Genomic DNA, 9492 nt, shown 5'->3' with positions numbered 1-9492 from the left:
AGAGATGTCATCCCAGTACTGGGATGTCCCCCTACCATTACCCCTCCCAGGACAGGGATGTCATCCCAGTACTGGGATGTCCCCCTACCATTACCCACCCCAGGACAGGGATGTCATCCCAGTACTGGGATGTCCCCCTACCATTACCCCCACACACCATTCCCCCCAGGACAGGGATGTCATCCCAGTACTGGGATGCCCCCACACCATTACCTCCCCAGGACACGGATGTCATCCCAGTACTGGGATGCCCCCATACCATTACCCCCCCATACCATTACTCCCCCAGGACAGGGATGTCATCCCAGTACTGGGATGCCCCCACATCATTACCCCCCCAGGACAGGGATGTCATCCCAGTACTGGGATGTCCCCATACCATTACTCCCCCAGGACAAGGATGTCATCCCAGTACTGGGATGTCCCCATACCATTACTCCCCCAGGACAGGGATGTCATCCCAGTACTGGGATACCCCCACATCATTACCCCCTCAGGACAGGGATGTCATCCCAGTACTGGGATGTCCCCCTACCATTACCCCCCCCAGGACAGGGATGTCATCCCAGTACTGGGATGTCCCCATACCATTACCCCCACACACCATTCCCCCCAGGACAGGGATGTCATCCCAGTACTGGGATGCCCCCACATCATTACCCCCTCAGGACAGGGATGTCATCCCAGTACTGGGATGCCCCCATACCATTACCCCCCACACCATTACCCCCCCAGGACAGGGATGTCATCCCAGTACTGGGATGCCCCCATACCATTACCCCCCATACCATTACCCCCCCCAGGACAGGCATGTCATCCCAGTACCGGGATGCCCCCCCTGCCATTACAGGGCAGGGAGCCCGGGCGCAGGGCCGATGGCCCCGGGGTGATGGAGCCCCACTGGTCCAGTGCCCTGCCCCAGCAGGACAGTCCCCTCGATGCAGGTGGCCTGTGACAGGGTGCCTGGCCACAGCTGGGGTCCCTGGCTGGGGGCACCAAGGTCTCCGTGCCGCTGGCAGGGAGGGGAGCGGGTGGCTGTGCTGGGCGGGTGTGATGGGCTGGAGAGAGGAATGTCAACGGTGGGCTCCAGCCCTGAGCAGTGAGCTCGGCCGTACCCGGGGATGCTGGCTGCACCCACAGAAAATGGGTGCCAGCGTTACCCGTGAGCAGAGCATCTTCTCTAGCTCACCCCGAGGTCAGAGCCAGCCCGCAGACTTTGTCACGCAAGGTGATAGCCTGGAAAGCAAACAAGTGCCAGTTTTCTTCCGCTCGGATCTTGCTCAGAAGCCCTCTCCTCCGCAGGGATGGAGGGACTTTGCTCCGGCAGGTGCAGGGCTGGAGGGGATCCATGGCCAGTGTCCATGCTCCTGGGGGGGGCTGGACCTCTCCGATGAGCTGGTGTGTTCCCAGAGGACTTGGGAAGCTTCAGCTCGGGGTTCCCCGGTGCAGTGACATCCACAGTGTCACCTGTGGGACAGCTGGTCACGCTTACCATGGACAAGGGGGAGCATGCAAGAGGGAGACCTCAGCATCTCACCCACTGGCTCCTACTCCAGGGGCCAGAGAAGTTTTGGAGTCCCCCAGAATGACAAAATTAAATATATGGAGATGTTAGTAAAGCTTTGCATTGGTGCCTCTTAAACATATACTGAGAAAATGGATTCAAGACGGCTTTTATATGGACGTTGGCTGCGAAATCCTAAAGAAGGGGTGAAGAGCATCACCAGGGAGGTGTGACGTGGCATCGTCGAGCCACGCGTCTGGAGGCATCTCTGCCCCGTATCTCGGCATCGCACGCGTCTCGGCAGCCTTCGGGAGTGCGAAGCAGCTGGGTGCTGGGCTTCCCTCATCCCCAGCGCCCGTCTGTGATGGGCAGCACTCACTGACATCTTGATGGCCCAGGGCTCTCCGAAAAATGGCCCAATCACCCGGCAGGAGTGATAGCGAAGGCGGATTCACCATGATGGTGGGAAACATCTCCGGGGGTTAATTACGCTCATCATCACAGGTTCTTTCTGCTGGCCTAACTGCAGCCTGCCCGGCCTTGGACGGGCATGGGCTCGTGGGGATGGGGCACTGCTGTCTGTGGGGCACCCGTGGGAAGAGGCTACTGGTGGAGCAGCTCTGTGTCCCAGCACAACCCTGGGCTGCTCCTGTCCTTCCCCAAAAACTTTAGTCTAGAGGTTGCTGCCAGCCTCGGGCTCGTCCTGTGGGTGCTCTGGAGTGGGATGCCTCCAGCCGGGAGAGGAGCACGGCCGGGTGTCCTTGGGAAGCCGGTGCTGGAGACGCATCTGTGTGGGGTAGCGTGTCGGCATCCCCTTTTCTTCCCAGCGCTCATTCCCCTCCTCTCTCTCCCCTCAGATTTGGACATGGCCAGGGAATCCAAGCCGAGCCGGGCCAGGCTGGGCCAGAAGCGGCAGCACGGCAGCAGCCTGTACCAGTGAGTGCCGGCGTGTGGGGCGGGGGCTGCGCTGGGGCGGGGGACCAGTTTGGGCTGGGGACTGTCCCACGCCTGGCTCCTCTTCCTCCCCCTGCTCTCCATCGCTCACTCCTCGGACTATTCCAGCTGCGGGCCTGCGGTGGTGGACGTGGGTCCGTGGGACATCCCCACCCCATCCCGATGGGGCTCTCGGAGCATCACCTGGCTGCACCGGTGGCGGCTGGAGTCCTCGCTGGGTCCCGCCCGGTGCGTGTTGCCGGTGGGGTGTGAAGATCCCCCTTCCCCATCTGAAGGCGCTGGGACAAGAGCAGAGCCCCGTGGTCTCCACACTTGTTACAGATGTTGATGTCGGTTGCAGTTCTGGCCTTTAAGTGCTGTTCCTCGGGGGACAGACACCCCTGCAGAGGCACACAGGGGTGGCGATGGTCTTGACAATGGCAGTAGATGATGGCGGTGGTGGCACCGATGGCAGCAGAAGAGCAGGTCCCCATCCCTGCGCACTTTCAGCTCCCCAGCTCGGCAGGCATGCGGCGAGGAGGGGACCGGAGCCGGGCTCCGTCTGTCTCGTTAGAGAGCTTTTTGCGAACGCCCTGATTGAACTAATTGCTCTGCCCGTTGCCATGGCGCCGGAGGGATGCAGCGCTGGCAGGGCAGGGACCGCCGGCCCCCTCGGGCCGCTGGAACAAGGCAGTCGCTGCTTTTGCTCTTCCCAGGGGATGCTCTGAGCGAAGAGCTGAGCCGGGAAAACCCTTGCTGTGTCCCTGGCTGGGCGCTGGACCCCAAGACCAGGTGGCTCACGGAGCCACTGGTGCTCCCATGGCAGGGGGTGGCCTATGGCATCCCCGTCCCTTTCGGCATGGGCTCCGGGCAGCAGCAGCCATCGCAGCTGGCACCTTCCCTGTCCCCTGTGCGTGGGTTGGGACGCCTCTCCGGCTGCCCATTCCCTTCTTCCCCAAGGCGGGTTGTGACCTTCCTCCCGGGGTGATAGGCAGGAGGTGGGGACACAAAGGACTCGCCATCCCTGTCACAGCGATGGAAACTTGGAAGGCAGCGAGGCTGGACCGAAAGCTCCCAAAATATCCCCAGGTGGGAAGAACAGGAGCAGGCAGGTCCTGGCACCCCGGGGCTGCCAGCTCACCCTTACCAGGAGGGCCGGTGCTTGCGGGCTGCGCCCCGTGCGGATTATTCTTGACTAATCCCACCCAAAGGCAGGGTGGCAGCAGGGCTGGGGCTGCCTTTGCCCTGTGACAGGCTCCGAGCTGTCTTCTGGGCTGGGCAAACCTGGGTGGGGGGCTAACGGCCCAGATTGCCCATTAGCCCCCCCCCCAAAGCAGACTTTCAGCTCTCCCCAAGATCCGGCGTCGGTCCCGCGGCGACAGGCTCATCTGCAGCAAAATCTGGAGCCCTGGGGGACCTTGTCCTGGACCCCCCATTCCTGGCAGCATGGCTGGGGAAGGCTCTCTGCTCCCAGCGATGCTCTGAGCATGGCTTTGTCTCCCCTCGGTTTAGGCTTAATCCTATGCTCCCTGGCTCCGCAAAAGCTGAAGCAGCAAAATGAGCTTCAGCATCTTTCCTCCTCCTCCTCCCCCCAGCTCCCGGTCCACGGCACATGATTTATTACGGCACGTCGGCTGCCCGCATTGGAGGCAATCCGTTGACAGATCGCTTCTTAATTTGGAGCCGAGCGAGCCGGCAGCGTGCGCGCGGAGCCAGGGACCATGAAATTTAACATCAGGGTGCTCTAAATGCAGCTTGCTGAGAGCAGAGCCTGGTGATGCTGCCCCGGTGGCTCTCTCCATCCACACCAACACCCTTGCTTGGTGTCAGGGCAAACCCCTGCCAGGGCACAGCCACCTCCCCGGGCCGTGCTGCAGCCCAGGCAGCTTGCGTGGTACCCTCCGGGATGCCCCCCGCTCCCTGGGGATGGATGCTGGGTGGGTACCCTGCTGTGCCCAGCCGTGGCTGCTCTACGACGGCCGTGGCCCCGCAGAGCAGATGACTTGTTCCTCTCTCTCTCCCCCTCCTGCAGCAGTAACTGCGACCTGGACTACGATCTCTACAGGGACGACTTCCCGTATCGGTGAGCACGGCATCCCGGGAGCAGGGTGGGCTGAGCACGCCAAAGGCGAAAAGCAGGGTGTCCCTGGGCATCCGTCCCCCTCGCCGCCGGGAGAGGCTCAGTGGCATTGCCCATTTCGAGGGGCCATGTATGCCGCAGCTTCCCCAGGCTGGGGGCCTTGGGAATGGGGTTCATGGGGCAAGGGCAGCGTGTGGGCTGGGCAATGCTGAGGCTGCGGTCCTTCACCATGGAGGGAACCCGAGAGATGCTCTCCTGGCTGGCAGGGGCTGCTGCTGCACCTCCGGGGCCGGGCTCACACCGCCGTGCTCTTGTGCCCTTGCAGGGTGTATGAGTACCAGAAGATCCCCCCCCTCATTAACCGCATCCCGGTCAAGGCCAGACGAACTCACGTGGGATCAGGAGGCAAAAGCAGCCTGAGCCCCCAGCCCGGAGCGAGGAGCAGCACCAGCTCCACAGCAGGACGGACAAAGTGTAAGTGCTATGGGGCTGGGAGGAAGAGGAGGCTCACAGAATCACAGAATCACTAAGGTTGGAAAAGACCTGTAAGATCATCAAGTCCAACCTAAAAAAAAAACAAAACAAAAAAACACACACCAAAAACCAACCCACCCAACACCACACAGCACCATGCCCATCAAGCCACAAAGGCTCAGCCCTCACGTCTTGGTGCGTTAGAGCAATGCCAGTGCTCGAAGGTCCCGCTCGGTGGCTCCAAGTCCCCAGCTCCAGCAGATGCAACCTGGTCTGCGCTGGGCTGGTGGTTGTCCCCTGGATGCATCCCCATTCCCCGAGGATGCTCTGGAGGTGGCTGGCCAGGATGGCGTGTCTTCCCGGCTCTGGGCGGGCTGCAGAGCCGGCTGGGATCCTAACGGCTCCTCTCCCCGCAGTGCGGGCCGAAGAGCTGCACTCCATCAAGGGGGAGCTGAGCCAGATCAAGGCGCAGGTGGACAGTCTGCTGGAGAGCCTGGACCGCATGGACCAGCGGAGAGAGCGTCTGGCGGGTGAGGGGACGGACCCGCGCGTCCGTGCCGGGCAGCCTGTGGGTGCACGCGAGCCTGGACCCCAAGCTGGGTGTAAGGGATCCCTCCCTGTGTGCTCAGGAGGGAGCTGGGCATCCAGAGCCAGCTGAGCAAATTCCCCGCGTCCTCCCCCTTCCCCAGGCTGGCAGGGCAGAGTCCGGCCCTTTGGCACGAGGGGACCCCGCGAGGACAGGTACCCCAAATTTCTGCTGTCTCTGTCCTTGCAGGCTCCAAGGAAAGCGAGAAGAAGAGGGTAGAGACGGGGGCAGAGTCGCCGTCCCCAGCGGGAGAGGGGTCACGGGAGCCCCGGGGGAAGGAGGAGACGGGAGCTGACGGGCACAGCGACCTGCGCAACATCGACAGCGCCGAGGAGAGCACAGACACGGAGGAGACGGTAAGGGGAGGGCCAGATCCTGCGCCAGTCTCTCTATTTTCCTAAAATTCACCCCCGCTTGCTGCCCGCATGGGTCGTGGTGGGGGATACCTGGAGCAGAGGAGATGCTCCATCAGGATCCCCCCCTGAGCCATCCGGGCTGCGTGCTGGGGCCAAAACCGCCTGCGCCTCCGGGACAGCCCCCAGCACCCTGCAGCAAACCCCTGGGCGTGCGTTGCTCCAGCAGCACAGGCTGCAAAAAAACCCCCCTCGGAGCAGAAATACCCTTTATCAAAGCTGCTGCTCCTGCACCCGCATCCCCCAGCTGGGTGCGGGACCCCGGGGGTCCCCGTGCCGGGCAGGGTGCTGGGTTTGATCCTGCTGCCCGGGCACATCAGGACAGCCGCCCTGTGCGTTTCTCCTTGCAGGTGAAAAACCACATGTCAGACCCCGAGGGGAGCCAGTAGACGGACGGGGATGTTGTGGCCTCCCTGCGTGGCCAGCCCTTCCCGTCTTGTGTTCGTATTTCTTTTGAGGCTTCCAGCTAGTGCCACGCACAACGCGAGGTGCCCGCTCTCGGCATGGCCATCCCCTGCCGCCGGTGCCGGCAGCCCCGTGTCCCACCCCTGCGAGACGCCGGCCAGCCGTGGCGAGAGAAGTCTTTGTGTTTGAGTGCGCTTGTTTTCTTTTTCCTCCTGTTTTCAGACCTCGGGATAAGCAGACATGGCCAGGGGAGGGAGGGGAGAAGCAAAAAAAAAAAAAGACCATATCCCAAAGGAGCATCCCAAATCTTGGCTGCCTTGTGTGCAAGCATCGCCCCACCCATAGGGTGCTGTGGGGTGCAGAGAAAGCACCCCGGGACTCCCAGCCCCTACGGCACAGGTCACATCCCAACCTGCCCTGCCCTGCAAGCCCACCCACTGCCTCCGTGCTTCAGACCCCCTCGGGAATTGGTTCAGCAGGCGTGGGCACAGCCCAGGAAGGCCTTCGGAGCTGCTCGGCATCCCACCGCAATGCCATGGGAAGGAGGGACCACCCTGAGACAGCTCTGAGGGGCTTTCGTGGGATTTTGGGATGGAGGGGTGGTGCTGAGCCCAGCTCCGACACCGGCTGCAGGGCCAGCAGCGGGGTGATGTAAACCAAATTGCTCCCAGTTGCCCCTGCTCACAAATGGGTTTTCTTTACTGGTTTACCACGGGCTGTTCTTGGCCACGGATGGTGTTCGTGGTCAGCAGGACTCCCGTGAGCAGCTTTCCCGGGGCTCCTCGCCTGCTCCCGAGGGAGTCGCGGTCCCCCTCCCGTGCTCCCCAGCGTTGCATCTTGGTTCGGTGTCCCTCATTTCTAGGTCGTCCTTCTCTCGCTGGTAGGAACTTGTTCTGTATTTCTAATTTGCTCTGGTAAAAGAGTGTATCGTGTTGGAAAGAAAAATAATTTGTATTTCTTTTCTCTGGTTATTTGACTCTGATGCAGTTTTTAACCATCTGAAATGCACGTGTCATTTTTGCACGCAATTTTGTGTGCTGCCTGACGCAGCCCTAGGCTCTGGGGGCTTTCTAGGATGCTGCCTTCCCCACAACTCAACCCAGAGGCAGGAGGAGCGCAGCTCTGCCCTGTTTCTCAGTAGAAACATTAATCCCCGCCTTTACCCAGAATATTCCCTACTAGCCCACTGCCGTGCAGCTGGGCAGACAAGACCAGCTCCGCTCCATCCGTAGGAATAACCAGACCCCAAGGCAGCGCACAGCTCCCTCTGCACCCGTCGAGGAAGGACAGTGGGAGCAGAGCGGGGTGACCCCGATGACTGGCAGCCGGTCACCACGTCCTTCCACCTCTGCCCGCGGCTGGCAGAGGCCCCAGCAGAGCCACGCAGGCAGAAGACTCACCAGAAAAACCTGATTTATTATTAAAAAAACCCCAACAAAACACATCTCTGCCACCCTGAAGCACTGCCTGGGCAGGAGGTCCAAGGGATGCGCAGTCTGGGCCATGACGCGGTTCCTGCCCGGTGCTGCCTGGACCCTGCCTGCATGGTTGGTCGTGGTGGGCAGCTCGGTGTGAGGGTCTCAGCCTTGGTGCTGGGGCCACCCTGGGGTGGGGTGTGAGGTCCCGCAGTGCAGGCAGCTGCTTGGAGGGAGGTCTCAGGTAGGATCCGGCAGCGTGGGACTGGCGCAGGCAGGCTCGGGCAGCTGAGGCAGTATGGAGGCTGCTCTTGGGGGGCTCCGGCAGCATGCGAGGCTGCTTGGGTCCTGCAGGGTCACTCGGAAGGTGTCTCCTGTGACATGGGTGCTCCTCAGGTGGGCTCTGGGGTGCTCGGGCAGCGTGGGGGCTGTTTTGGGGGCTCTCAGGCAGTGGGGGGGAGGCAGGCTATGGTGTGCTTGGGCAGGTTTCTTGGGCCTCCGGCTGTGTGGGCAGCTCCGGGGGGTCTCCAGCAGTGCAAGGGCTGGCTCCGGGGGGGTCTCTGGCAACTGGAGGGCTGGCTTGGGCAGGCTCCGGGGGGTCTCCAGCGGTGCAAGGGCTGGCTCTGGGGGTCTCTGGCAACTGGAGGCCTGGCTTGGGCAGGCTCCAGGGTGTCTCCGGCAGCGTGAAGTGTGGATCAGGCAGGCTCCAGAGGCCTCTGGTAGCATCGAGGGCAGCTTGGATGGGCTCTGGGACACGACCCCCTCCCCAGATAGGGGCCCCCGGGTATCATCAGCACTCAAGCAGTGGTGGCAGCGGCGGCATCGCGGCGTCGGGCGGCTCGCAGCAGGCTCTGCCGCAGCACGGGGTAGAGGCGGTGGCAGCCGTCGAGGCCCAGGCGCAGCGCCTGCGCCCAGGCGTCGGGAGGGCTGCCCTGCCCGCTGCCCAGCACCGCCGACACCTGGTTAAGGGCGGGCAGCAGAGCCACGGTGAGCCGGGCCACGGCACGACGCTCCTCGGGCTCCCCGGGCTGCAGCATCCAAGCGGCGGCGGGCCCGGGGGGCCGGCACAGGGCACAGCCCACCGCCAGGTCGTACATCTCCACCCCGGCATCGGCCAGGGCCAGGGCGGCCGCGCTGATGGCAGCAGCCAGCGCCGAGCCCCCGTCCTGCAGCAGCAGGGCGCTGACGGCCAGGCGAGCCCGCGGGTAGCGGGCCAACCGCACCGCCGGTTCCAGCGCTTCCCGCAGCGCAGCCGCCGCTTCCCGTTCCGCCTCCCGCTCCGCCGCCGAGCCCGGCCGCCACCGCGCCCCGCGGCCGGCGAAGGGAGCCCGGCGGAACTCGCAGAGCAGCCGCCCCCCTCCCGCCGCCGCCGCGCCGGGCTCGGCCGCTTCCCGCGGGCCCCAGGCGGCACAGAGCACCTTGGTGCCGCCGCCCAGCTCCACGTAGGCCGAGCCCTCCGCCTGGCTCAGCAGCCCGGCCCGGGCGAAGAGCGGCCGCAGCGCGCAGGGGTCCCGCGGCACCGCATCCTCCTCCTCCTCCTCCTCCGCCTCACCGGTTCCCCCGGCCGCTGCCCACAGCTCCGGCGGCTGCGACTCCTCCGGGCCGCGCAGGCGGCGGTGATCCAGCGGCATGCTCGGCGGAGGGAAGGGGCAGGCGGGAGGAGGAGCCCGGCCCGGCCCGCC

At 63.7% G+C, this 9492-nt stretch overlaps 2 protein-coding genes across 2 annotated transcripts in view; one reads left to right on the top strand and one right to left on the bottom strand.

Moving 5' to 3' along the window:
- The window catches only part of LOC132318283 (RNA-binding Raly-like protein), a 6651-nt gene extending 272 nt beyond the window's left edge, over positions 1-6379 (top strand). The window contains exons 2-7 of the mRNA XM_059825062.1: positions 2362-2440; positions 4470-4520; positions 4843-4991; positions 5408-5521; positions 5767-5933; positions 6341-6379. Of these exons, the coding sequence (XP_059681045.1) occupies positions 2362-2440; positions 4470-4520; positions 4843-4991; positions 5408-5521; positions 5767-5933; positions 6341-6379 (599 nt within the window). The remainder of the gene's footprint in view (positions 1-2361; positions 2441-4469; positions 4521-4842; positions 4992-5407; positions 5522-5766; positions 5934-6340) is intronic.
- A 1412-nt stretch (positions 6380-7791) lies between these two features.
- Positions 7792-9441, bottom strand: EXOSC6 (exosome component 6). The gene has a single exon (XM_059825020.1). The coding sequence runs from the start codon at positions 9439-9441 to the stop codon at positions 8608-8610; it is 834 nt and encodes a 277-aa protein (XP_059681003.1). The 3' UTR covers positions 7792-8607.
- Positions 9442-9492: the final 51 nt, after the last annotated feature.

The sequence above is a fragment of the Gavia stellata genome, chromosome 15 (genome assembly GCF_030936135.1).
Source record: "Gavia stellata isolate bGavSte3 chromosome 15, bGavSte3.hap2, whole genome shotgun sequence".
NCBI classification, from domain to species: domain Eukaryota; kingdom Metazoa; phylum Chordata; class Aves; order Gaviiformes; family Gaviidae; genus Gavia; species Gavia stellata.
The sequence above is the reverse complement of the archived record's forward strand: the minus strand, read 5'-3'. Positions and strand labels throughout refer to the sequence as shown.

Excerpts from the sequence above, each read along its gene's own strand:
- EXOSC6 (XM_059825020.1), bottom strand. The coding sequence starts at position 9,441 with ATGCCGCTGGATCACCGCCGCCTGCGCGGCCCGGAGGAGTCGCAGCCG.